This window comes from Corvus kubaryi, unplaced genomic scaffold (genome assembly GCF_017639235.1).
Source record: "Corvus kubaryi isolate FWS band 111438036 unplaced genomic scaffold, C.kubaryi_AGA036_p1.0 65300, whole genome shotgun sequence".
Lineage (NCBI taxonomy): Eukaryota > Metazoa > Chordata > Aves > Passeriformes > Corvidae > Corvus > Corvus kubaryi.
Window position 1 is genome coordinate 26,416 of NW_024581903.1, and position 26,413 is coordinate 52,828.

The following is a 26,413-nucleotide window of genomic DNA, read 5'->3' on the forward strand; positions in this document are numbered from 1 at the left end:
TTAAACATTAACATACAGTAAAGTTCAAAATTTCTATGAATAACCACACTAAAATAATATTTTTAAAATAATATAGCATTGTTATAACAAATTATTTTGAAAAATCAAGTGGACTAGGAACATGATTCAAATTCTCAGGGTTCACCCTTTCCAAGGAAGTGTTCCTTCATGACATCTAGTGGGTGAAGTTAGTATTACTTCTAATTTACAGAATAAATGCAAACACGACCAAAAAAAAAAAAGCAGCAACAATTTACTAAAAATTCAGTTGCTTGATTGCAGTTGATGATGCTGAGCAATTGCCATTTCTACTGAAAAATCTGTTAGTACGTAGTGCAGTTGAAGAAACAGTTTCACCTTAAGAAGTAATGTGTGCACACTATTCCCTACATCTTGCAAAAGCAATTGAAAGGAATCTCCTTGCCAGGGCTGCTCTTAGTAGTTTCCAAAAAAATACAAGGGCTGTTCCTATAGCCTAGGATTTTGAGAATTTTCAATGAATATACGCAATAACATGCTCAAGAACGGGATCCTAACAATCAACTCTTAGAATTGCAACATCTGCATTTGGTTCTTCTCTGGTGCACAGAGAAAGCGTGTTTCTCAGAACGGGATTAAAAACCACACACATGTTGAAATGAACATACACAGGACCTCGTCATCAGCAAAAGCAAAACACGTGGCTGTGCCACAAAGCTTACCTAACGCACGCTAGCAAAGGCCACCAAAAAAAGTATCTGTCTTCCCAGGGACCTTGTAGGGGTCTTCACAATGAGCAATAATTGGCTAAGGGGCAACAGTTGCTGGAACTAGGCTCACTTAAGGAGCTAGCAAAACCAGTAGATGACAGAATCAGCCCTAGAACAAAGGTTTCTTAATTAATTTTTGTGCAGCTGCACAGACAAAATGGTCTAACAGGTGGTCACGGTACTGCCTAAAGCCACGGCAGGTGTGACTTGGCACCTTTTCAAGAAGAAATAACTAAACCTGCACTGCCTGTCTTCCCAGGAGTCCTCTACTTCTACTCTCTTTCCAAGGAGATGCCATCAGTGACTCATGCACAGAACCTGCTCTTGTTTAAATGCCTTAAGCATGTTTTGAGTACTCCTGCTGGAAGAAACATCCAGGGAATTTGACAGAACACTTAATTTTTAAATGGTAAAAATAGCTAGGAGAAGATAAATAAGGAAGAAGCTGAGCATTTTCAGATTCATAATTCAGCAGTTAGGACTCATGTTAGAAGCCTTAAGCATTTTTAGATCTGGCCATAGTTCATTGAGAAAATGTTTACCCACAGCTGAAATGTATCAGAAATTACCACTTTCATAGTTTACTAAAATATTTTTGTGGGTTTTACTCTAAATTATCATAGACACAATTTTGTTTACGACCTTGTCAAGACAATTTTTGTAAAATATGTACTTAATGAAAAAAATAATAATAATTAGTCCCAAGTGGTCCTTGGGAAGAAGATTGCACAAGCTGGAGAAGAAATATGATTCATCACTTCTATACTTTATATATACACTTCATAGTAGATTGGTCTCATTTATTGAAATGCCATGAGAAGGACTCACAGACACACTGTGTTTATTCTGAAATCTTTTGTGTTCTTCACACTCTTTTTTAATTCACTTGTACTTACTCGAGTAAAAATATGACTTCCAAAACTACATCAAGCTATAGAATTTATTCTGTATTTTCCTGTGAGTGTGGGAACACAGTATTTCTCTTCATCTTTCTTAAGATTTTTGTGAAGCTGTAGATCTACATTTGAGAAGTCATGGCTAAAAATGTCTAATTATTACTTGAAACTAAAACCAGATATATTTTTGATAATACATGTTTATTATTGGGACATGCAGCAGTTTCACATTTACTGAAACCACTGAAATAAAGAAATTGAACTTACCACTAATAAAAACCAGTAACAAGCTCAGTAAGTCATGTACTTCATATGTCTTGTACACATATGAAATACAATACATCCTTCTGCTCATCGCAGTCTTCAGCAGAAAAGGCAGGAGTTTGATTTTTTTTTAATAAATACCTGCAGATTAGAAAATTACTTTCAGGATCTGTAGGTATTTCTGTTTACCACACCTTCAGCAATTCACTCCAATTAGTGTAGACCAGTCACTACACAGTGTTCTCAATAATGAGACATCTATAAGCCGGATCCTCAGAACATAAATGAAAAAGTATATGCCTTTAAGAGTTTCTAGCAAAAAAACATTACTAGACCAACTGTAGAGTCTTCTCTGCTTAAATAGCCTTTGCTATCTTCACTGCATGCTTCAAAAACCTACAGAAAGAAAGTGATATGCGTTAAAAACCAATAAACCTAACCTAGGATTTTTTACTTTGCTTAACTGTTACAGGAAAAACAAAATAAGCACTTGTGGAATAAACTCTATTCATCTACTCTCTTCCAGTAAAATTAAAAATGGGCCGAGTCCATTCAGTTCCGGATTTTTAGGTTAAATTTTTTCATACTTCTACATTTTATGTGCTTATGATGAAAAAACTTTTTGCAAACTTAGAATACACAGTACAAACTTCCAGAAAACAAATGACATTAAATTTGCTTCTACAAGACTGTAAATATTTTCCTGCAAAACACCAGGTAGCTTTAATTTTCAGTTAAGTCAGTACATTGGCAGGAACTATGAGGACAGAGTGCAATGCCAGCGTAGTCAGAAACCATCAAATTTTCTGAAGTACTTCTAGAAAAGAAGTGTTTCCAGAGCCTATACTTAGAGAAGGAAACTATGCACATAACATACAAAACCATCTAACCTTTCTAAGAGCTTTTCCCACAGAAGACCTTCAGCAAGAGTTGATAACACAGTATCTTAGTGAACGGTATATTCACAGAGCATTTCAGGAAAAAGCATTATACACAACTCTGTGGACAAGCACTAAGAAAATTACACAAACCAACTAAATTTTTAGTAATGCTTTTCCAATTTTACTGCCTGCCAATTTTATTGCGTGCTGGCACTTACAGAATTTGTTAACTGCAGCCATAAGCTTACAATAAATTTAGAGTAACGAGAACCGAGCGCTCAGTTCACTGCAGAAGCCAAACTGTGCTTTGATGCGGGCCGCGCTCCTCCTTTGATTACTTTTACACCTTCTTTCCTCCCACTCCTTCCCGAAATCCTCACGCAGTTATCTCATTAGCGGGGCACTTCAGGCACAGCAATTAACACCGCGCCGAACGAGCCATTACGCAAATACCGCACCTGCCCATGATAAATATTAAGGTCAAACAAAGGCCCGTTGGAAAAACTCCGCTCACTGAGCGCCTCCTTGGCAGCCGCAGCCCCTGGAGCCGCCTGACCGCCTCACGGCGGCCGCGCGCCACCCGCTCGAGGGGAGGGGCCGCGCGGGAGGAAGGCGGGCCTGAGCCCGGGCCTGGGCCTGCTCTCGCTCCCCATCGCGGGCGCTGCTGCGGCGCTGGACCGACTGCGAGTCACTGAATGAGTGAGCGGTGCTGGCCGCGGAGCGCGGCGGGCAGGGCGGGCGGTGGGGCCGAGCGGCGTGCGGCCCGCCGGGCTGCAGGGCCGGGGGCGGCCGCCGGGGCTCTTGGGTGCCGTGGCCCGCGCGGCGCCTCCCCCGGCCGTGGGTGATGCCTCCTGTGTGGGGCGGCGGCGGGAGCCGCGGTCGCACGGCCCTCGGCGGCGGCGGTGGGGGCGGCGGCGGCCGGGTTCTGCTGCCGCGATTTAGGGGGAGGCGCGGCGGAGGGGCATGGGGGTGACGGAGGGAGGCCGCGGTCCCGGAGTGTTCCCGCCGAGGCTGCCAGGAAGCGCCGCCCCGGCTCGGCCCTGAGCTCCTGAATCCTCTCAGTAGAGCGCGCTGGATCGCTCAGTCGTAGGGAAATACCTGCATCGCGCAAATCACATTTTTAGAATGCTTTCCCATCGGTGCCCCTAGCCTAGCCCGTTTTCCATGCGCAGGTTTTCACGTTAGCTGCTTCCCAGTTGATGGTTGCCCCCATTGCACGTGTTTCTTTGTTTCCTGGGCTCAGAAACGAGCCTTGTACACTATGGAATTTTCCTGGAGATTCTGCCAAATACCAAAGCATGGTTCCTTAGTAATAAAGAAATGGGAACTAGGAAGGGAGACGGACTTGAGCATAGCAAAAACATACAATTTTTGTTTGGTGTTTTGTTTTTTCATCCCTAGGAACATGCTTCAGGAGGGTGCACACGGTAAATGGACAGTATCTAGCAGTGATGAAAGCGCCGAGGAAAATTCTGACAGTGAAAAACCATGTACATCTTCCGTATCGGGTGCTGCATGTGGTATGACAAGTGGACCACAGTACCCGTGCTCTGAAGCTAGGAAAGCTGCTCACAAGAGAAAAGCTTCTCCCCTGAAGCTCACTGATAAAAGTCTTTCTACAGAAACACCTCCAGCAGTAAAACAGAGACTAAGCCAAGAAGGCTCAGGTTGGTGTCTTTCTAGTAGTGATGAAGAGCCTGAAGATGAGCAAAAGCATGCCCACAGAGAAACAGTGAAAGAAGAAAAATACGATGCACCCAAAGAGCATCCTTTGAGTCTTTGCAAAGATGACAAACTCTCAGAGAATCTGAAAGAAGAGGAGTATAATGAAACATCCAGTGAAGCCCAAGATATCTGGGATTTGGTGAATGGAGGGAATCCTTTCAGGTTTTTTCTCACTAAAGTCAGTGGAATCGAACAAAGCCATAATTCTGGAGCCCTGCACATAAAAGGTGAACAAGTGGCTTCTACAGAAGTAGGCTTTTGGGAGAAAGCAAGAGAATTTTTTTTTTTTTTTTTAGTTTGTGGGTATTTTTAAATGCATGTATTTCTTGGTTTCGCTGAGGTTTCATATTCTAAATATACAGGTTTGTAGAAATTGGTTCTGTTATCTGGACCTTTCTCTTTCAGAAGTATAGTGTATAAAGCATTAATTGCTAATATTTTGTTGTAACTTGAGTTAGACTGCAGAAATCTAATGTGTGTTTAGCCAAGGCAAGTCATGCTGCTTCTTATTGCTGCTTTCCCTGTGAGCTAATCTGGAGAAAACTGCTTGTCTTTGTGGCACTTAAAAGGGTGCTATTCTTGGGTGCATAACTGCCTGAGTAGTTATTTGCACTTGCCTTCGTGCTGCTGAGTGGTTTGCATCTAGTAGTTCACTATTACTTGATGCAGTACTTCTGAAGTTCTGTGTCTGGGATTCATGGGTCCGTTTAAATTCAGCTGGGAGAGAGCTGCCCATCAATCAAGATGGGGTGAAGTCTTCGGTGTGCAATACCGATGCTTCAGGAATGCTCTGTAGTTGTTGTTTGATGTAAGGGGGAAGAGCTTTGTGCAGCTGTAAACTTCCCTGTGGTTAGAAATAAAATCCTACACATTAAAAGACAGAATCAGAAACAAGTATTCATAAGAGAATTGTGTATAGAAATACAATAAAATAAGGCAGAAAAAAATTGTAGTTCTTTGAGGGAGAACAAATTACTTAAGAGCTATACAATTAAGTTGTAACTTTTCCTCCACATGCCTATGAGCACAGCTGGTGTCAGAGATTTCAGTTGCTTTACTGCAGTATGTTTTTATATGCTTTGTGAATTTGTGGCTTTTGGCCTGCCCTCTCTTGGAAGTCCTGCTAGGTAATTAGTTGAGCTGGTGGACAGGCAGTGTTTTTTGTTTGTTTACGTGCTAAACCAGATTTCTGTAGAGCTAAGGTATTAGATACTTTGCGCATCCTAGAAGTTACTTGTTGGGCGTGTTTTCAAGTCGGTGCTGTGCTTCAGTTATTGAGGTTATAAATTCCCAGTTGGCTTAGTTTCCTGTGTCACTATGATTGAATTATGGATTCACATATCCTACAATCAGTCTGCAACAGATAGATAAGCATTAACTATGCCCTTATTGCTGCTACCCTGCCACTGTTCTTCAAGTCCAGTTGCTAGGGGAGAGAGTAGTTTAATGTCCCTTTCTCAATATGATGTTGGACTTTTTCCTAATCAGCTTTTGAAACCTGTTTTTGCTTTGAGAAGATTAATACTTTTTATAAGCATGGGATCCTAAGTGATTCACAGGCGAATCAGTGACTTGAATACCTGGAACAGTAAACTTGTGAAAGCCTCTGTTACACCAAGTCTATGAACAATCTGGCCGTTGTGCTGTGGCAGCTATCAAACTGTTCGAGATGCAAAATGTTTACTTGAACTTTTTTTATTTATTTGTGCTTTAATATTTTTAATAGATATTTTGTCTCCTCTTTTTGGAACTCTCGTATCTTCTGCCCAGGTGAGTTTCCTATTTGCCGAACTGATTTCACTTGCTTGTTTCACTTTATTAACCTTAAACTTGATAATCCATGCTTGTGCCACATAGCTGATATTAGCAGGGAACCTTGAATGTTTTCAAGTGTTGAACAATTTACTGAAATACAAAAATCATCCTGTGTTCTGCTGTAGAATTCAGGCAATTATAAGACTACTTTCTCTTGGTTTTGAGGAATGTGCAACTGAAAAGTGTGTACTTATGCTTATATAAATTATGTTTTTTTAAAGAAAAAACACCTTGCAATCTAGGAATGATATCTTTGTTATTGCCTAGAAGCTTTTGCTACCATTTTTGGTATAAACACGTGGCAAAGAGATGATCCTTGAACCTAAGCTTTTACATTATGTGCATGTGATTCTTTTTTTTTTTTTCCTGGATGGTAAATTTTATGAGCACTAATGCACACTTTTAAGAAACTTAAATTCATTCTTGAATTGTTAAGAGAAAAGAAAGGAAGGATGTAAAAGTCAAAAATACACCTGTTTTTAGAATATGCTGTATATGATTGAAGCAGTAAGGTGTGATGACTTTACTTGATGTAGTTCATTGATCTAGCAAATTTTTTTGCTTTTTAATGAGTCTGTTTTCTTTTCTATGCAAGTTTAATTACTGTATTGATGTGGGATGGCTTGTAAGACAGTACCCGCAGGAATTCAGGTATGTTTATTTTACAAAGGTGAAATTACGCAATTTCCAGATCATTTCTGTTCATACAAGGTCCTGTTATAAGTGAATGATAAACACTTGTTTGCTGTAGCAGATGATTGTTACTAATTGGATATGCATAGACTCTTAGTTTTCTTTCTACTCTTATTCCACAGTTGTAGTTCTCTGATTTCTTGACTCTTCAAGACTATTAAATGGTCAGAGTTCAGGATAGCTGGTCTCTGATTTTTATTAGTTAACACTGAGGAGGTCCCATTTTGGGCCACAATGACAGGGCAGTAGATGACCTGTAAAGATGAAACAAGAAGCTTTTTGCTATACATTTTACTGAGTCAAGAGCCAGATATTGCAAGAGAAAGGAAGGGCACAAGAAAACTGTATGAAAAGGATCGGGATGATTTCATTGATAGGATGTAGTAAGTTAATGGGTATTGTCATAAAAGCAGTTCTTGTTTGCTTGAAATTCTTTTCTGACAATTGCAAACTCCTGCAGAGTAAGTGAGTGTATACTGTGCTGCCTTTTTTTTTTTTTGTTCCTTTCATTTTACTGGAAGTGCAGTAGAACCAGAGTTCACAGAATTACAGTGGATAAGGCTGGAAGGGACCACTTTGGGTTGAGCAGCACACCATTCCTTGCGGGATCCTCCACTACATATGTCAGAAAGCTGTCATCAATGCTCTCGAGGAACTTCTTGGACTGTTCATGCTTTGCTGTGTTGCTTCTCCAACATGTCAGGGTAGTTAGTCCCCGACAAGAACTGGGACCTGTGGCTCTGAGGCTGCTTGAACTGCTGCTTGTAGAAGTCCTCACCCACTTAGTCCTCCTGATCAGATGGCCTGCAGCAAGCATCCACAACAGTGTCACCCTTACTTGTCTGCTCATTTATCCTTAACTCATAGTGTCCTGATTGATATGTTCCAAATGTTGCCTCATGTAGAGGGCAACTCCACTGCTGCACCTTCCTGTCTTTCCTAAACCGCATGTAGCCCTTCATGACAATATTCCAGTTGTGTGAGCTATCCCGCCATGTCTCTGTAACTGCAGTGAGATCAAAATCCTGTGACTGCTCACAGATCTCCAGTTCTTCCTGTTCGTTCCCTGTTCTATGGTATACAGGTGCTTTATAGAAGTATTTGAGCGTGCCAATATGCCTTTGAGGGTGCAAAGGGATGCCTCATAGCCCTGTCTTGTGGTTATGTCTTTAGCTGCTTGTACTTGTTGCGTTTATCCCAATCTTCTGCCATCATTCCCTTTAACTGGCAGGAGAGAATATAACTTGTGCTCCAGATGTCTTGACCAGTTGTTCCAAGGCCCTGACATCCCTCTTCTTTGTCTGCAGTCTTACGGGATTTTGTTGCTACTTGCTTGAAAAACCCATGATAATCAGTGTGCTGAGCCAGGTGGGAATTTTCTTGGTGGCGTCTTTTACCTGGACGCCAGGGAGGCAACACACCTTCCTACGGATTGATCTGGTTGGCAGGACCAGAAGTTTAGTTCTAGGAAGTGAACACCAAATTACTGCCAGAATAGACCTAGCTCTCCCCTTTTCCCTATCACATCTTCTCTGTAAGGTAATAATTACTAAATTGTCTTAGATCCACATTGTGTGTATCAATGCTTTTGAGAGCTTACATTTGTCTGTTTCTAGCCATAGGGACAAGTTTCATTCATGATCTTGTATTAGGAGTTTCTATTTTGGTGTCTGCTTTACTACACACTTCCTGTTTTCCAGTGTCTTTACCTTAGAGGTTCTATTGTAGTTACTGCTATTTTGAGTTAGTTAATAAGGCATATTGATTTCAGTGCCATCTTTCTGCTGGGCTATGAGATTTAGGGGCCAGATGTCATAGCTATGTGAAGGAATGGTTTAGACTGATTGCTGATTTACTTGATGTTTTAATAGTAATCTCCTTTTGTTTAAGGAAGAAGCCGTTGCTGATAGTTCATGGTGAGAAGAGAGAATCTAAAGCTGAACTAATGGCACAAGCACGGCCTTATGAGAATATTAGCTTTTGTCAGGTAATTAACATTTGTATCATCTTTTGGTTGAAGTTAAGCCATCAAAGTCTTCGTACTGATGAAAAGAAACACCTTATGTGGGAAGTTTTTTGTTATACTTTGAGGAATATCCATGCCAGGGCCATAGGAACATGGTAGCAGTGATCCTGGTTGGATGTGATTATGGCAGGCTTCACCCACAAAAGTTTGTACAGAACAGCTGCCCTTGAAAATGTCACAGGGCTCATGGAAGAGCTGCTCACCTTCTCCACTAACATGTTACACTCAAGTTCTTACAGTGGCTGAAAAGGAAACATTATTTTTGTGTAAAGCACAGAACTTACTCCTAGTGTCACTACAATCTTAAGTCTCATCAAAGAATTATTATTTTCCAAATATGTTTTATACAAGAAAACGCTGATACAAATAATCTCAGTAATACTGTTAAAATTGCTGTGAGCACTCTTCCTGGCATGTGCCATTTTATCTCTGATGTTATGTTCATTGTTTTGCTGTCCTTAAGTAGTGAAGTAATTGGCTTCATCCTGGGGGAGGGATGTGGCTATGGCAACTTGCCAGTATATCAAGATTTTGGCAGGTGAAGTATATTAATGATCATGGGGAGTTTGTGCTCTTTGTTAGGAGGAGAATGATCTTGGAATTTTGTTCTCTCTGAAGCAGTCTGGTAATCCTGAGTTTCCTGTTGAATTGGTGGACCCAGTACTGCAGGTGTGATCTCGCTGGTGTTCAGCAGTGGGGAAGGTTCACCTCCCTTGACCTGCTGGCAGCATTCCTTCTAATGCAGGCCAGGACCCTGGTAGTTGTCTTTCATGCAAGGGCACATTGCTGGCTTCTGTTCAGCTTGGTGTCCAGCAGGAGCCTTGCGTTATTTTCTGCTGATTATTTCTGAAAATGCTGCTAGTAAGAGATACAAATTGTGGAACAGTTCCAGCAAGAGTTGCATTACCATTTAAAGTCTAGCTGGTAGAAAGTGGAGAGTGCATTAGAAGTATTGAGAAAGAAGATAATGTGTTTTTGTGGTCTGTCCACTAGAGAGCAGTGAAATGAAACAAAATTAAGAAGCAATGCACAATAGCAATTTTTAATGATCAACTTTTGAATTTTGTAGGCTAAACTGGATATTGCATTTGGAACTCACCATACGTAAGTAACACTATGAAGCAGAAAGGTCTGCAGCAAAACTGGATTTCACAGAAATTGTTGAGTCTTAAAGTTTCCATAAACATCTTATATTTAGGGATGACAGGATTGTTCTAATTTAATGAGACAAATTAGCTATTGAGTAGATACAAGCTGTGCAAGTTAAACAGTTGAACTGGTCTGAGACAGGTGCACTGCAGATCCTGGCTCTTAACTCATGCCTTAATACCAAAACTGTAATGCAGACTTGATCAGACATAGGCAGGGCAGACACAACACTGATTTACTGGTTGTGTTTTTCAGTTTCTGTGGAGGATCTGGAAATTAGCAAATTTGGGGGTCATCTCAAAGAAAAAGCTTGAATTGGATATTATAGAAGTGTCACAGAGTGAATTTTGTAGGTAGAAAGCTACAGATAAGAACAGATTTAATCTTACATTTTAGCAGAGATCTTTTGGTTCAGTTTGGGCGTCAGATCTCATCCTTTGGGATCACATGGATATGCTGTCTTTACACAGCTAATGAAAACTTGGATAGGGGAATTTGAGCAGTTTTGTTACAAAAAATACAGATATACATGTTTATCTCAGTTACTAGTTCTAAAATTCCTTTGTGCTGTAGCTTGAGTTAAGAGTTATGAATAAATAGCTTTTTTGCCGTCTCAATGGTTAGCTACATACATACCTTCTTTTAAAGTGAAAGTCAGTTTAAGGGGAGGTAACTAGGTTTTAATAAATTCAGCTATAAGTAAAGGCCTTTCAGTGTTCCTTAATTCTTTTTCTAACTACCTGCAAAGAGATAAGTTTATATGAAGATCTGTGCAGATACAGGAAGTGTTCTGCATGCATTCATTTTGCTGTGGGTAATTAGTTGCATAAGATGTTAAGCTGTACTCTGGAATTAAATAAATGGGAATAGTCTAATGACTGCCATGTGAGCTTGGCATGCACATGAATTGAAGTATAAATGCTTGCATGATACACAATAGATTTTGAAAATAATTACCTTGGGGCTTTTTAATGAGTTGCTTATTTATCTCCTGCTCTCATTGCACTTGAAATAGATGAAGACTTATGTATCTTTTTTTAAAGGAAAATGATGTTGTTGTTATATGAAGAAGGTCTTCGAGTTGTGATACATACATCCAATCTTATTGCTGAAGATTGGCACCAGAAAACTCAGGGGTAAGCAACGATCTCTAGCAGGTGTATGTTTAATACTTTCCATAGGTGTTTGCTACTGCTGGAGATGGGATACTAGGTCAGGTGATCTAGTATTGCAAGCCTTATGCTCCTAAAATAGAGCTTTGCAAAAAAAAAAAAAAAAATTTTAAAAATTGAGCTTAGAATGCTGGTAGCTAAGTCTGAGCTCTACTTGCTTTCTCCTGTAAACAAAACCATGTTCCCAGCTGGCTGATAGCTTAAAATCAGTCTGACTGATACAAAATTTTATTGTGCTGTGCTGTCTCTTTATGAAAAAACTTCTTAGCTATTAAGTACCATATATATAGATCTGAAACAGCTATTTAAAAATTATCTTAAATACTGCAAGAATAATGTGGATGTGCAAATGATCTGGTTTTGTCGTGACTGTATCTAGACTGTAGTCTGATAAGTGTTGGGCACTGTTGGTTCTGTAATATAGTAGATGACCTAGTATTTGCCCAGTATCCTTTCCTGAGAAGGAATTTTTTTCTGTTTTATTTCTTGGAAGAAGTTTTTAAACTTAATGACCACCTTGGGACATAATTTTGTTGGGAGCACAAAAAACAGGATTAAGTGGCGTGTTAATATAAGGGTCCTCAACCTCTTCAGTGTTTTGGCTATTTTTATGGGAGCAATTTTTTAGTTAGATGACCACAATAAATCAGGGTATAAAATTTCTTCAAACTAATGGAAAGTTGCTTCTCAGAAGTTACTGTTACTTTGACATCCATTTTGCTGCCATTAAATATGGCAGAATTTTGAGACTTTGCTTGTCTGAGACAAGCTCTTTGAGTGGCAAAAATAGTCACTGATTTTTTTTTGCCTTTAGATCTTATGAGATCTTATGGCTTTAGTATTTTATGGCAGTTAGCTTTTTAGAAAGCTAAGAAGGCATGAAAATAGCTAGTGGGATACTTAACAAGTTCCCCTACTTGTCAAACATGAGAAATATTTTTCTTTTTTAGCTTTTGCATACTGCAGTGTTATGCAGTATCACAATATGGTGCTTCTGAATTTCAAAGGATAGTATCAACACATTGTAAAGTTGATAATGCAGAATCTTTGGCCCCCATGGCTACAATAATGTGTGACTGAAAAGAAATGCCTGATGTTTTCCCTGCATAGTGCCCATCCCATTTTACTCTGATGGAGGTTCTTGAGAGGTGACATATCATTGTGCACTGCTCTTCAAACTACATAAACCTTTCAGATGCGTTAATTGGTGGTTTTCTATGCAGTTGCACAAAGCAGTAGTTCAGCAGAACACATTGCAGTGTTCTGTTGCTATAGAAAATGTTGATGAAAGGACTGGTGGTTGGTAAGTCTGAACCTGACCAGTTTAGCAGTGGTGAAAGCTGTAAGTGTATGTGTGGATAAATGATGAGAATGCTATTTTCATTTGAAAGTGTTAGTTTTATGATTTCAAGTATGAGCCAAGTCTGTAGATGTAAAGACAAGACATCTATAGTTAGTATCACGATGACCTTCAGATGTGCTTTACTCTCGTACTAAACCCATGTGTTATTAATGTGTGGAGTCCTTGTTTATATGGCTGATATTTTTTTTTTCTTTTTCTTCTTTTAAGAATATGGCTAAGCCCTTTATATCCAAGGCTACCTAAGGGAACATCTGGTTCTGCTGGTGAATCTGCAACTAATTTTAAATCTGACTTAATAAGTTACTTGACAGCTTACAGTTCTCCTGCACTCAAGGAATGGATAAATCTGATTCAAGAACATGATTTATCAGAGACAAGGTATATATAATCTTGTGGGTTTTGTAACTTGCATGTGTGGGTTGTTTTTAATTTTTTCTAAAAATTAAATATCTGTGTTAGGATCTGTTAGACCTTGTGCTTGTTTTGTAGGCTAATCTTGTTTCAGACTTAAGTGTTCAAACATGACAAACTTTTTGCGGTTTTTAAAAATCTATCTTATGTAGATTGTCAAGTTGGCCAACTTCTAGTCCTACAAGCATGCATTTTAAAAGAAGAAAGAAGGGTGCACCAGCAGTAACTTTTCAGAAAGTAGCTGTAAAGTAATAAGGACTTGATTTCATTGATTTCATTTCAGTCTGGCTCAAGTATTTACTCCAGTAAAATTACCAGTGGAAAAAACTGTGTTGTATTGGGTTTGTCATGTAAGAGTGATCATATAAACAAAGCTTACTGGAATGGGGATTTTATTCAAAATAGGCTGTTGTATTCATAAGGCAAAGTTGAATCCACATATCTATATTATTTTTGCCTATAACAGGTATGGATTGGTTTTGGTAGGCAGCGTTGTGTCTAACTGGTCTTGGAATAGTCTTCTCTACTATCACATTGCTGATACTACTTAAAAATAATTCAGGATGCTTAATTTACTTCTAATAAGTAGTTCCACTTAAATATGAGCATTTACCTCAGAAATTGTAATTCTCCCTGACAACTTAATTGCTGTTTTATGATCTGACCAAAAGTTGTTGAAAAGAAAATCTGGAAATGGTCATATACTGTGGTGGAAAACAGAGACTGAAATGTTGTCTAGTTTACACATAAAAAGGTGCTTTTAGCTTTACATGGAGTCCTAAAAGATTGGAGAGGGTAAAAAAGGTATGTACTTTATATAATCAGGTGAGCTAACAGCCTGAGCTGCTGCTGTGATTGCATTGATCATCAACATGAGCCTTAACAGATGAGTTGAGCCCTAGCTGATAGGCATTTATGCATGGGCTAGGAAAGAGTCACTTGTTAGCATAAGGATCGGTTCCTGGCCATTTGATGTACTGTAGGGGATGTTCAGTCGTGTATAAAGTTAGCCATAAGATGCATGCAGTAGGGAACAGCTTCTTAAAGTGTCTGTTTGTTGTGACTTTGAGCAGGTCTCTTTCCTGTTTTCAGGGCAAAATCAAATATGTTACTAAACCCGTTATTAGGAGGACTGTTGAAAAAGCTGTACTTTGCATCTGAACTATCAGCTGCCCAAATGGAAACTCATACCTGAATCGGCTGATTTGGTTGTAGCAATAGATTGGCTTTACTCCAAATCACATGCCCAGTTATGTGCCAAACGAGCTATTTGTGTGTATTGCTAACATCATCTGTCTTCTGCATTTTTGTACACTGAAAAAGATGTAGTTCTTGTCTCGGCTGTAGAACAGCCTGATGGTGCATGACAGCCATATAGGATGCTGTTAATAAATTTTACAGCTGAAAATCTAGTTTTCTTTGTATTGTAAACCCATGAGAGAGATTAAATATTTCTGGTTGCACTTGCGTGTTCAATCTTGCTGCTAAGTTTTACTTAAATACCTTGCTACTTTACAAACCAAAGCACTCCAGATCTACAAAATTCTGTTGTTTTTTTCTTTTTTTAGAGTGTATCTGCTTGGTTCTACCCCTGGACGATATCAAGGCAGTGATAAAGAAAAGTGGGGTCATCTTAGGCTCAGAAAGGTATCAAAACTGTAACCTTTTTTGTTAATATCCTTTCAAATGTAAATAGAATTTTGGAGAGCATTCTTCAGTTCCTTCCGATTTTTCCATCTGTCCTCAGTCTTTTAATACATTGTTACAGTTAAAGTTATCAATAACATATATAAGCTTGCAACTTAGAACTTACTCTGTCTACTGATTAAAAAGACAGTTTAAAATGTTTCTATAAGTACTTTAGCAACAAAAGGAGACTAATGAGAAGCTCCATCATTTATTGGTTGCAGGGGGAGACATAGTGAGAAAGCTTGAGGCAAAGGCTGAGGTGCTTGATGCCTTCTTTGCCTCTGTCTTTAATAGCAGGACCTGTTCTCCATGTGTCCAGCTCCCCAAGCTGGAAGACAGGGACAGGGAGTGGAATGAAAACCCCATAACCCAAGGGGAACTGGGCAACGACCTGCTGCAACACTGAAGTGTACACAAGTCCATGGGACCAAATGGGATCCACTGAGGGAGCTGGAAGGTCCCAGTTGACTGGAGGTTGGCAAATCTGACACCCATTTATGAGAAGGGTTGGAAGGAAGATACAGGGAGCTACATGCCTGTAAGTCTGACCTTGGTGCCAGGGAATGTTACGAAGCAGATCATCCTGAATGTACAGGATAACCAGGTCATTAGGCCCAGTCAGCATGAGTATGAAAGGGAGGTCCTGTTCGGCTAACCTGATCTCCTGTGACAGCCTAGTGGGTGAGGGAGAGGCTGTGGATATTGTCTACCTGAACTTTAGTAAAAGCTTGGACACTGTTTCATATAGAATTCTCCTCCTGGCCTAGATGGGTGGACTCATTGATGGGTAGGAAATCAGCTGGATGGCTGATCTCAGAGAGTGGTGGTGAATGGAGTTACATCCTGCTGGCAGACAGTTACAAGTGGGTTCCCCGGGGCTCCTTATTGAGCCCACCAAGCTGGGGGGGAGTATCGATCTGCTGGGGGGTTGGAAGGCTCTACAGAGGGATCTGGACAGGCTGGATCAGTGAGTGAAGACTGAATGAGTGAAGTATGAGGTTCAACAAGACCATGTGCTGGGTGCTGCACTTGAGTCACAGCAACCCCATGCAGCACTACAGCCTGGGGGCAGAGTGGCTGGAAAGCTGCCCAGTGGAAAAGGATCTAGAGGTGCTGGTTGACAACAGCTGGACATGAGCCAGCGTGTGGCCAAGAAGGCCAGTAGCATCCTGGCATTCTGTGTCAGCAGTAATGTGGCCAGCAGGATAAGGGCAGTGATTTTCTCCCTGTACTCAGCACCGGTGAGGCCACACCTCAGGTGTTGTGTCCAGAAGGGCAACAGACCTGGGGAAGGGTCTGAAGCATGGTTCTGATGAGGAGCAGCTCAGGGAGTTGGAGGTGTTAAGCCTGGAGGAAAAAAAGGCTCAGGAACACCTTTTACTGCTCTCTACAGCTACTTGAAAGGAGGTTGTAGCTGAGTGGGGATTGGTCTCTTCTCCCAGGTAACAAGTGATAGGACAAGAGGAAATGGCCTCAGGTTGTGCCTGGGGAGGTATAGTTGGGATATTAAGAAAAATTCCTTCAAAGTCTATGAAGCAGTGGAACAAGCTGCCCAGGGAAGTGGTAGAGTCACCTTCCTTGAAGATACTTAACAGATGTGTAGATGTGGGACTTAGGGACATGGTTTAGGGGTGAATATGAAGTGTTACGTTAATGGTTGAACTCTATTGCCTCTAGAGGTCTTAGGTTTGTTTAGGTAAGCCATAATGGTAAATCTTCAAGATTGCATATATTAAGTTTTTAGGGACCCTTCTTGTTTGGGTCTGGTTTTTTGGTTGGTTTTTTTTTTTTCAGAATTTGATGAGGTATTTCATGTCCTCTATTAAATGCTTCTCGTAATTGGAGAATTTTTGACCTGCACCTCCTGCTGAAGTGGCATTATTTCATATACTGTCATGAATTTTACATGGAGTTCTACTGCTGTCTGTGGCAAACTTCTGTGACATACAGAATATTTATGTATCACATTGCTTTTCAACATTAGGTTACTCTTACAGATATCCCTTTGCTCATTAAGAGCTTGTCCTTTCTGGTACATGTTGTCTGATGTTTTTTGCATAGTTAGACACAGAATGAAAAAAAAAATAAAACAGAAAAAGCCTGTAAGGGAGAAAGATAGTCTTGTGGCAGATATTTCTGTGATTTTAAAAGTTTTTTAGTGACAATGCAGATAGACCTGATGATGCTATATTGATGACTGAAGCCATTAGATTGTGTGTTTGATCTAGAGTGGCATAAAGGTGGCAACTACATGCAATTTAATATCTGTCTATATCCATCTGTTTTTAATGTGGCTTTAAGTTCCATTCACAGCTGAAGAATTCCTCTAAAAGGATCATTTCAGTTTCCTCTTCAATTGTTCTTTTTTCCCCTCTTATTGTAGGCATAAATTGTAGCTGGGTGTCGTGGCTTTAGGATACAAGAGGAATTTTATGGCCAAAAACCACCAAATATAAAAAATATGTGGTTGTTTAATTTATTGTGACTTCTGAAGCTAATGTTTCATGGTTTTAGAGCTGCTAACATTCTTTTCACCCATTATTTAATGGTGGGCTTTGGTGCTTTTGGATAAAACTTGATGTTTAATCTTTTCTTGAAGTGAGTTTATTTGGAAAGCCTAATTTTTTATTTTTTTTTTTAGTGACAAAGTTAAATATGTAGTATGAATGTTGATCTTTCATTATCAAAAGTGAATTATAGAGGATTTATTATATCAAAAGTGATATCAAACTAATTAAGGTATGCCTTGCCTGTTGAAGTTTAACAGTGCTTTAATTCCTCTCACTAGCTTTTGAAGGAGCATGCTTTGTCAATACCAGCACAGGAATCCTGGCCGCTTGTTGGACAGTTCTCAAGCATCGGTTCAATGGGAGCTGATGGCTCCAAATGGCTGTGCTCTGAGTTCCAGGAGAGCCTGGTGGCTGCAGGCAGCAGTGTGACAACTTTCCGTAAATGTGATGTCCCAATTCATTTGGTATGTCTTTTAAATGGTAGTGACCTTCATTTAACACTTATTCATTTGTTTTGGAAATCTTAGTCATTGGTTTGCTTTTAACTTTTGGAAGACAGTAATGGAGTTTTTATCATGATACCATATATATGACACTTGTGTATGATTTGCTATAAAAATGTACCATAATTTCCATCTTCATGACAGTAGATTATGTATCATCTCATCAAAATTTATCTTCTCATTCTATAGCTTGTCTTCCATCAGGTTTTGTAGATGCAGCTGTTTTTTCTTCTAAGATGTAACTGAATCCTTAGTCATTAATACCTTTGGTTATTAGCACAATTAAGGGGAGGAGCAGAAAAGTTTGTGGAAGGAGCTTGTTAAATCAGGGAAAAATGATGGTCAAACGATGCTTTTACCATGTGCTAATTGCCCCTGCATACTCATCTCATATTTGAGGTGTGAGACTAAAATCTCATAAAGTAAGGTTAAGAACTAGCTTTGGCTACTTGGAAGTTTTACTTGAGACTTGCTAGCTAATTTTGGTTAGCTCTGTAAGAGTGGTAAAAATACTAGACTTTCTTTGTTACTGGCACAAATGTAGTTGTAAGCTGCAGTGTAATTTTATTAATTTTGGAAAATGAAGCCTTTAATACTTATTTTTTTCTCAAGTTTCCTTTAAAGGTGTTTGTTTGAAAATTGACAGCCTATTTAGAGCAGTGTTACTAAAGTTATTTTTCGTTCTACCTCCATGAAGGTTTATCCTACTGTGAACAATGTGAGGCAAAGTCTAGAAGGCTATCCTGGTAAGCAGATGAATTCCCATTTATTTGCTTTTTGTGGTCATAATGTCCTGCAAAATCACTTTAGTGGTTGATGTTCATTTAACGTGAAGTTGTCATCTTTCTGAGAATGTGATAGAATGGGTGCCAGTACAATCCTATTACTTTTGCTAGAGCTCTGACCCCAGCTGTCCTATTGTAATTGAATAGAAAGGGCTTTGTGGGCATTGGTATGTAACGTTTGTCTGTCCTAGCCATGTTCATATGTCACTGTATAGAAAAGCAACAGTTCTTGCCCACTGCTCTTACTCCAGCCATCATTTCATTTTGGCAGAAAATTCAGGTTTGAATGTGTCAAGTTCTTCTGTTTTGATTTCAGTGTCATTCTGCACATCAGATACAATGGAGGCTAAGGTTTTATTGGTCTTTTTTTTTTTAATATTGTAATATACGACTGTTTGTTCAGTATTCACATGTTTCTTTTCATGAAGTTACTATATTTGTAAAAGCATGGCCTCAACCTGCCTGAAACAGGAATTGGTACTGTAGTGTTCTCATACAAGGAAGCTTCTGTTACTCAAAAGCAAGTCTTCAAAAGGTCAAGGCAATTGGAAGAGATTCCAGGAGTATTGAAAGAAGAGAATTCTTTCCTATCTTTAGGAAGGGTAAGAAGGTGGATCTGGGGCCCTATAGGCCTGCCAGCCTCACTTTGATCCCTGGGAAGGTGATGGAACAAGGAATCCTGGAAACAATTTTCAAACATGTGGCAGACAAAGAAGGTGACTCAGAGTAGTCAGCATAGATTTTTAAAGAAGAAATTATGCCTCATTAACCTGATGTCCTTCTATGATAAGTGGCTTGATGCATGAGGAGTGCCCCTAGATGTCGTTTAGCTTAACTTTGTCTTTCAGCTCTGTCTTCTCTAACATCATTACAATGATGTGATGAAGTCCAGGCTGGATTGAGTGGAAAGTGGGGTAGATTGGAAACTGGCTGAGCTGCCAGGCCTCAGAGGCTGTGAGCATTGACACAAAGGCCTGCAGGAGGTCAGCCACTAGTGGTGGCGTGTGCCAAGCACTGGTACTGGGGTCATGCATTAATGTCTTCATCAGTGACCTGGTGGTAGGGCAGAGTACACCTGTAGGGAGTTTCCAGATAATGCAAGCTGAGGAGGAGTAGTTGATGTATTGGGTGATTGTGCAGCCAGTCAGAGGGACTGTGCAGGCTGGAGAAATGGGCAGACAGCAACCTCATGCAGTGCGACAGAGGGCAGTGCAAAGTACTGTGCTGGGGCAAGAGCAGCCCCAGGCATGAGCGCATACTGGGGGCTAACCAGGGGTGAACAGCTTTGCAGAAAAAGACCAGGTAGTGCTGATGGTCACTAAGCTGAAGATGAGCCAGCAATGCACCCTTGTAGCAAGCAGGCCAGCTGAATCCTGGGCTGTGTTAGGAAGTACATTGCCAGGAAGTGACCTATCCTCTCTGTTTAGCACTGGTAAGACTGCTTCTGGAGTGCTGTGTCTAGTTGTTGACTTCACAGTACAATACAGATATGGACATACTGAACCAAGTACTGCAAAAAGCCACAAAGATGAATAAGGGATTGGACCATGTGTCATACAAGGAGAGGCTGAGAGAGCTGCATAATTCTTGGAACTTGGAGAAGAATGCTTTCCTGGGAAATCTTACCAGTGTGTATAAATGTAAATTATAGGAAGAGGCGAAGTAGAGGCAGATGCTTTGTGTGGTGACCAGAGAAAGAACAAAAGGCATTGGATGTACATGGGAATCTCCTGTATCTCAACTTACCCTTATAGCAAAATTGTTTTCTGATGTTTAAATGGAATAGGTTGCTCATAGGGTGTAGAGTCTCTGTTTTTGAACATACTCAAAACCTGACAGGATACTGTACTGAACAGTGTTGTACTGTGTGCTCTGTTCAGCCCTGCTTTGAGCACGAAATTGTTCTAGATGATTTCCAGAGGGTTCTTTCAAGAAACTTCAGTGATTCTTTGGCTTTGCTGAATCATTAAAAGTGTTCCTATTCCAAGCTGGATGCCTATGCTCCTATGCAGGAGAGTAGTTTTTGAATTCTAACGCTGGTGGATTTTGAACATGGAGCTAGCATGAATGTTTTCAGCAGTCTTTGTCTTTCTTCTGATTAGTGTTTGGACATATGTAGAAATTGCAGCCAGAGAATTTATAGGTATCTGTGGTTCACAGAATTAAGTTAGCATGTCTTTAAATACTTCTGGTTATGTACAGCCCAGTGACTTCTTACTGTAATTTCTTTCACATTGTGAAATAACTTGGTGAATTACACAATTCTGTGTTTGTGCAAATGAACAGCAGTTAGTGCATTCCTGAGAGCAGTAAAGCTTTTGTAATGGGTTCTTATGGCATCTTCTAGGACATGTTGAATAGAGTAGGCTTTGCATCATGCTTTTACTACACAACACTAATATAATTCAGTATGCCTGGCTGATTCTTCTTTGTTAAATCCATTTCAAGAAATCACAAGGTGCATTAGCCAATGGCCAAATCAATACAAATACAATTTCATCATAGAAGTACTTGCTTTTTAAAATAACGTTGTTTGGGGTTTGGTACGTTTGTTCTTACTCCTGAAACCTGCTTGTTTTATTTCCTCTTTATAGTTTGTACGGGTAATGATTCCAATCTGTTGATGTCAAATAGTATCATATAAAAAAACTACCCATAATTCTCCCTGTATAGTTCCTCTTTTTCCTAGTGTAAATATGCTGTGTAGTGTTTAGGAACTTGCTAAATTATAAGAATGGAAAAAACACCAGCAAGTATATACCATTTTATACTACTGGAGCATTTCATAATTTCCTGAAAGTAACTCATGAAGGTAGCCCACATAGCTTATTCCTCAAGATGCCTGCTGCTTTTAGAATGTCTTTCAAAAAATAAATGTACATGTTCTGTTTTTTTTCTTAAGCTGGTGGCTCACTTCCCTACAGTATACAGACAGCACAGAAACAGCTGTGGTTGCATTCCTATTTTCAGTAAGTAGAACTCAATTCTTTGGGGTTTTTTTCGGACTGTGTGTTTAAAGTTACAGTGCTGTAATGTTTGAGTGTTAACAGCAAATAAGTTGAAGCGGTTAAAAGTATGATATTCTTAAACTCCTTAAAATAAAGGCCTTTAGTTCCTTATCTGCTGCATCTTATGTCCAACAGTAGAACATGCTGTTTATCTATAAAAATTATATGGGATAATGTTGCTACTGGATTTAGGTTTCTGTAAACTTTTATTTAAGGTTTCTTCTCTGAACTGGAATAATGTTACTCCTTTTTTTTAACTTAGAGTTGTATTTCACTTTCCCTACTTGTGCCTCTTTATTAATAGGATTTCAGCTGAACCACAACAGGATTAGGAAGGCTTTTTTTGGTGGTTGCTTTATTTTTTTCTTCTAAGTGCAGCAGTCCAGCTGCAAAAATTCTTGGTCCCTTATGGCAATATCTTTTGTTAAAGATGCCTGACATTTTCTATTAAGAACTTCTATTTCTACATGCTACTGGTTGTGCCAAATTCTAACAGTCTGACACATTCCATGCCAGATGTTTCCCTCAGGCTGAATCTTTAGAAACTTAGATGTGTTTGGAGAACAATGGGAAAAGTTGTTTTGCGAAGATCAAAAAAAAATTATAAAACTTGTAACCTCTTACAAGACCACAACTTCCCATTCCTTTCATCAGAAACTTTTAACTCTTCCAGGCAGAGGTTGCTCTGGTAAGAATATTTACTAAGTAAGATTGTGTTCAGGTGGGTATGTATTCAGGGGACTGAAATAGAATTGCTAGTTGCAGAGATCATCTCCATTCTGGAGTGAAGGCGATGGCTGTTGTGAGCCTTGCTGGTCAATGTCTAAGGAATGGAGCTCAGGCAGAAAGCATATGAGACTTTGTCTCCTGCCTTTAAACTGTGTGCTCTGAGCATATTCAGCAAAGGAAGAAAGCTGCAATCAACTTGAAGCTTTCAGGATTGTTCAGTCATGATGCAAAAAGCAAGAAAATCATAAATCTGGGAGTGCTTGTGCAGTCTTAATTCAGTTTCTGTAGTCATATGCCTCGTGAGAATCTTACTAGAAAAAAGATGTAACCCTTTTTCAGTTAGTCTCTTACTTAGTACACAGAATGTTACTTAAGAATGATATAATTCATTGATTTATTCCTTTTCAATGAGAAAATGCCCATGTACCTGTCTTATTGGGCATACAGGGTCCTGCTCTGGCAGCAAAAGGGCTGTTTCAAGTTCATCTGTTAAATTGGCTGCAGATGGCAGTGGCCCTGCACAATTGCTCTGTAGTAACTACCCAGATGCAGGTCCTTACCCTGCAATAATGCAGGGTAGTAGCCCTTGAGGAGAGCCTGCATGCAAACTCTTACCATAGGGCAGCAGCCAGACAGCAGCTTCTTACCCATGGAACCTGGGACACACAGAAAACAGCAGGTTTCAATAGATGTAAATACAAGATGAGCTGTTTTAAAGACTTGCTATAATGCAAATCTGTGGGCAGTGGAGGGATTAGAGGAATTTAGAAAATTCCTCTTCATACTGGAAAATAGTATGAAACCAGAAGGAAACTAGGGATTCTACCAGAGCTGAAAGGAAAAAACAAAAAACCACAAGGCTTTTATGTTTACAGTAAAGGAGAAGGAATAATTCCTTTTTGCAAGTAGGGAGAGATTAATGGAGTTGAAAAATGGTGTCCTGTAGCCTCTCCCATGAAGAGGCAGGATGTCTGTCCCAGGTATGTAATTTTCATAGTGTCTGTGGGCTGTTTTTCTCTCTTACGCCAGTTGAGTGTATTTAACCTATAATGCAGCTCTGAACTGTAATTTCTCAAAAGAATAATGTGACTAAACTTAATATTGATTTTACTTTTCTGATTGTAGCAAATGATTACTAGACTGCTGTGTTAGATTAGCTACTGTGTGAACAGTGTAATTTGCAGAGTTTTCTCTCTGGTATTATTGCTGGTTTTTCCTTCAAGTATTACTAATTGACGAGGACAGGTTTGCAATGCTTAATAATTTCTGTTAATTGCTACTTTCAGAATATTTGATCAGCTTTCATAGTAGATAAAGTATTGTGTTTGAACAAGAAGTGCTTTTTAATGCCATGACTGCATACCTTCAGTTACATCCATATATTTACTGCTTGTTTACAGTTTAGTTCTGTAACATTGATGCTGAATTAATCCAGCAATGGCTTATTATTTTAAACAAGTTTTTTATATATGCATAGAATGACCTCTATTCTCTTAAGCTCTCAAGTTTCTCAGTGGCTTAGGGGCACAGAAAGGGGAAGAGTAGCAGCAACAATCTACCAATCTAACAATCTCCCTGCCTCTGTGTCATGGATAATAAATTGTAATAAACTTGGGGAATTCAGCGAGGTTTAGTTTGGTGCCAAATTCAGTTTTAGTCATAACCATTAATAGTCTTCAAAGAAGATATATTGGCCAGAAGTTTAGACTTAGCTTCTTGAGTGCTATCTGGAACGGAGGAATGGAAAAAACTTGTTAGGAGAGCATGACACACTGAGGAGAATATCTCTCTGGATTGGTTGTACAGAAAAAAAACCCCTGCTCTTCTGACTACTAGTAGAATTGAAATTTGGGATTAACAGTTCAGTTAAATGTGGTATTTTAAGATCTTCTCTAGGAGAAATAAGTATTGAGTGTGACTGTATAATAAGTAGTGTTACTGAAATTATGGCAGCGTAGTATGAAGAGTATTTTTCAGAACTCAAAGTAAAACCATATATGAAAATAATTCCTTTTGTTTTTCTAGCAAATGGTCAGCAGAGGTCACGGGTCGAACTCATGCTATACCTCACATTAAGACATACATGAGACTCTCTCCTGACTTCCAGAAGATTGCATGGTTCTTAGTAACAAGGTAAACAGCTAACCAATACAGCTCTCACTTAAGAACTTTATATATGTGGGGTTTTTGTCAGCTGCAGTAACAGGTGAGTTACTGCCCTAACCCTCATAATACTTCAATTAGCTATATGAATTTTTGTCCATATTTAATGTTTCTCCTTTGCATTGCCTTTTGAGGCTGCAGATTGAAATGGTTATGTCAGGAATTGCTGGTAAATGCACTAAAATCTTGTCTGAGTTGTGACTGCCAGTTTTGGAGTTCAACACCAACTAAGGTGATAAATATTTTTAAATCCTGGGTTAAGTTTCTTTAAGACATGCTGTGGTATGGTATGAATGTGCTGGTTTCTACAAAAATTGGTATGGGTTAAGCCAAAGTTATCCTTGGGCTGCCCTACTGTTACAAAACTTACAGATACCTAGAATTCGGAATCTCATCTTTTGTCAGATTGAGTTGTTTAGCAGTCTGCCTTGAAGTATAAGCTTTATATTTCTATTGTTTAGTTGTTAAAGAAGCCAAAAGAGGAAGCAAGAAATTTCTTGACTTTAAGGGAGAATGCCTTGTTGTGAATGGAAAAATACAGATATGTTTCAGTTTTGATAAAACTGATTTTTATGCAATCGTATATTCTATAGATTATGGTCTTTGTGTCCTTACTCTTAAATGCTCAGTTACTTTAATTTTTTTTTTCTTTATATTTGGTCTCTTTAAATTTCATCACTCATTGATACTGTTGCCTGCAATAGTGGTAGTGATTAAAGTGCTTTTGAAGGGTTTTAAGTCATTTAAATGTGGTGCTCACTCCACCTAACACAGAAATTCATGGTTGCTTTATTTTCTTCTCATGTTTCTTCTGTTCTACCATTTGCTGTTACCAAACAGCATCTGCTATGTCCATCAATTAAAACATGTGTAAGTTTTGTATTGTGCTGTAGAAGTAGGTTTTGACAACATAATTGCATATTTTTTGACTCCCAAATTCATCTACTTTGTAGCAGATACTGATGAAAGATTAACTACAGCATGGTGCTGAATAGCAAATTGAAACAAAAATACCTCTTTGATAAGTATTTGTTTTCATAAATAGATCAAAGAACAAAATGCCAAGAGCAAAGGATACCATTTAACACTCTGTACTAAAATGTAAAATGCAAACCCACTCTGTACTAAATGTATTGTAACTAGTCATAATTGAGCTAGCCTTTAATCTTCTTAAGTCATCAAATTGAAGCTATTTACCAGCACCAAATTCCTTTCTGAAATGTGCGAGAAGATTCAAAAGGCTGAATTTGTCTTGTAGATCTGTATGACAGAAATAGGCTTGTTTAATTATCCACATGTGTTGTATGAATGCCTTTCTGCATATTGTCTCTGTTGCTCCCACTGTGCTGTTAAAATAGCAATAAGGGAATAACACCCAAGTCACTTTTTGTGAGAAGGCTATTCTGATTGAATTTAAACATTTTCTGTCCTGAAGATTGTGCCTTGCTAGTATGCTTTGTTTCTCTTCTCAGTGCCAATCTATCTAAAGCAGCTTGGGGAGCTCTGGAGAAAAATGGCAGCCAACTGATGATCCGTTCCTATGAACTTGGAGTTCTTTTCTTGCCTTCAGCATTTGTAAGTTCATAGTTCAAGCACAAATCCTGGGATATGATGAAAATCTGCCAATACTTATGAATACATGCATGACTAATAATCCAATCAGTAGGTTCTGTATTTTGAGATTGGAAAGTTAACAGGAAATGGAGTGCATGTGAAGTATTTGTAGAGTCTTGTTTTCCTACACAGGAGGTATGGATTTGGTATTGCTGTGACTTTTGTCAGGCAATATTATTTTAAAATTGTAACGTATACTCTACGTGTTACTGGAAAGGCTGATCAAATCTCTCCTTTTGTGCTTTTTAAAACTAGGCTGTGAGCGTAT

The 26,413-nt window shown here is 39.2% G+C and overlaps 1 protein-coding gene across 2 annotated transcripts in view; it reads left to right on the top strand.

Annotated features, from left to right (window-relative positions):
• Positions 1 to 3,365: 3,365 nt before the first annotated feature.
• LOC121673262 (tyrosyl-DNA phosphodiesterase 1-like) overlaps positions 3,366 to 26,413 on the top strand; it is a 44,143-nt gene continuing 21,095 nt past the window's right edge. Inside the window, exons 1-14 of one of the 2 annotated variants that reach the window (XR_006019167.1) lie at positions 3,366 to 3,489; positions 4,192 to 4,742; positions 6,242 to 6,285; positions 6,926 to 6,981; positions 8,914 to 9,010; positions 10,119 to 10,153; positions 11,242 to 11,334; positions 12,941 to 13,111; positions 14,713 to 14,791; positions 17,622 to 17,807; positions 18,544 to 18,592; positions 21,534 to 21,600; positions 24,394 to 24,501; positions 26,004 to 26,106. Coding sequence is in view for 1 of the 2 variants with exons in the window: in XM_042046424.1 (XP_041902358.1) it covers positions 4,196 to 4,742; positions 6,242 to 6,285; positions 6,926 to 6,981; positions 8,914 to 9,010; positions 10,119 to 10,153; positions 11,242 to 11,334; positions 12,941 to 13,111; positions 14,713 to 14,791; positions 17,622 to 17,807; positions 18,544 to 18,592; positions 21,534 to 21,600; positions 24,394 to 24,501; positions 26,004 to 26,106 (1,635 nt within the window). In the remaining variant the exon portion in view is untranslated. The remainder of the gene's footprint in view (positions 3,490 to 4,191; positions 4,743 to 6,241; positions 6,286 to 6,925; positions 6,982 to 8,913; positions 9,011 to 10,118; positions 10,154 to 11,241; positions 11,335 to 12,940; positions 13,112 to 14,712; positions 14,792 to 17,621; positions 17,808 to 18,543; positions 18,593 to 21,533; positions 21,601 to 24,393; positions 24,502 to 26,003; positions 26,107 to 26,413) is intronic. The other variant, XM_042046424.1, reaches the window with a different exon arrangement.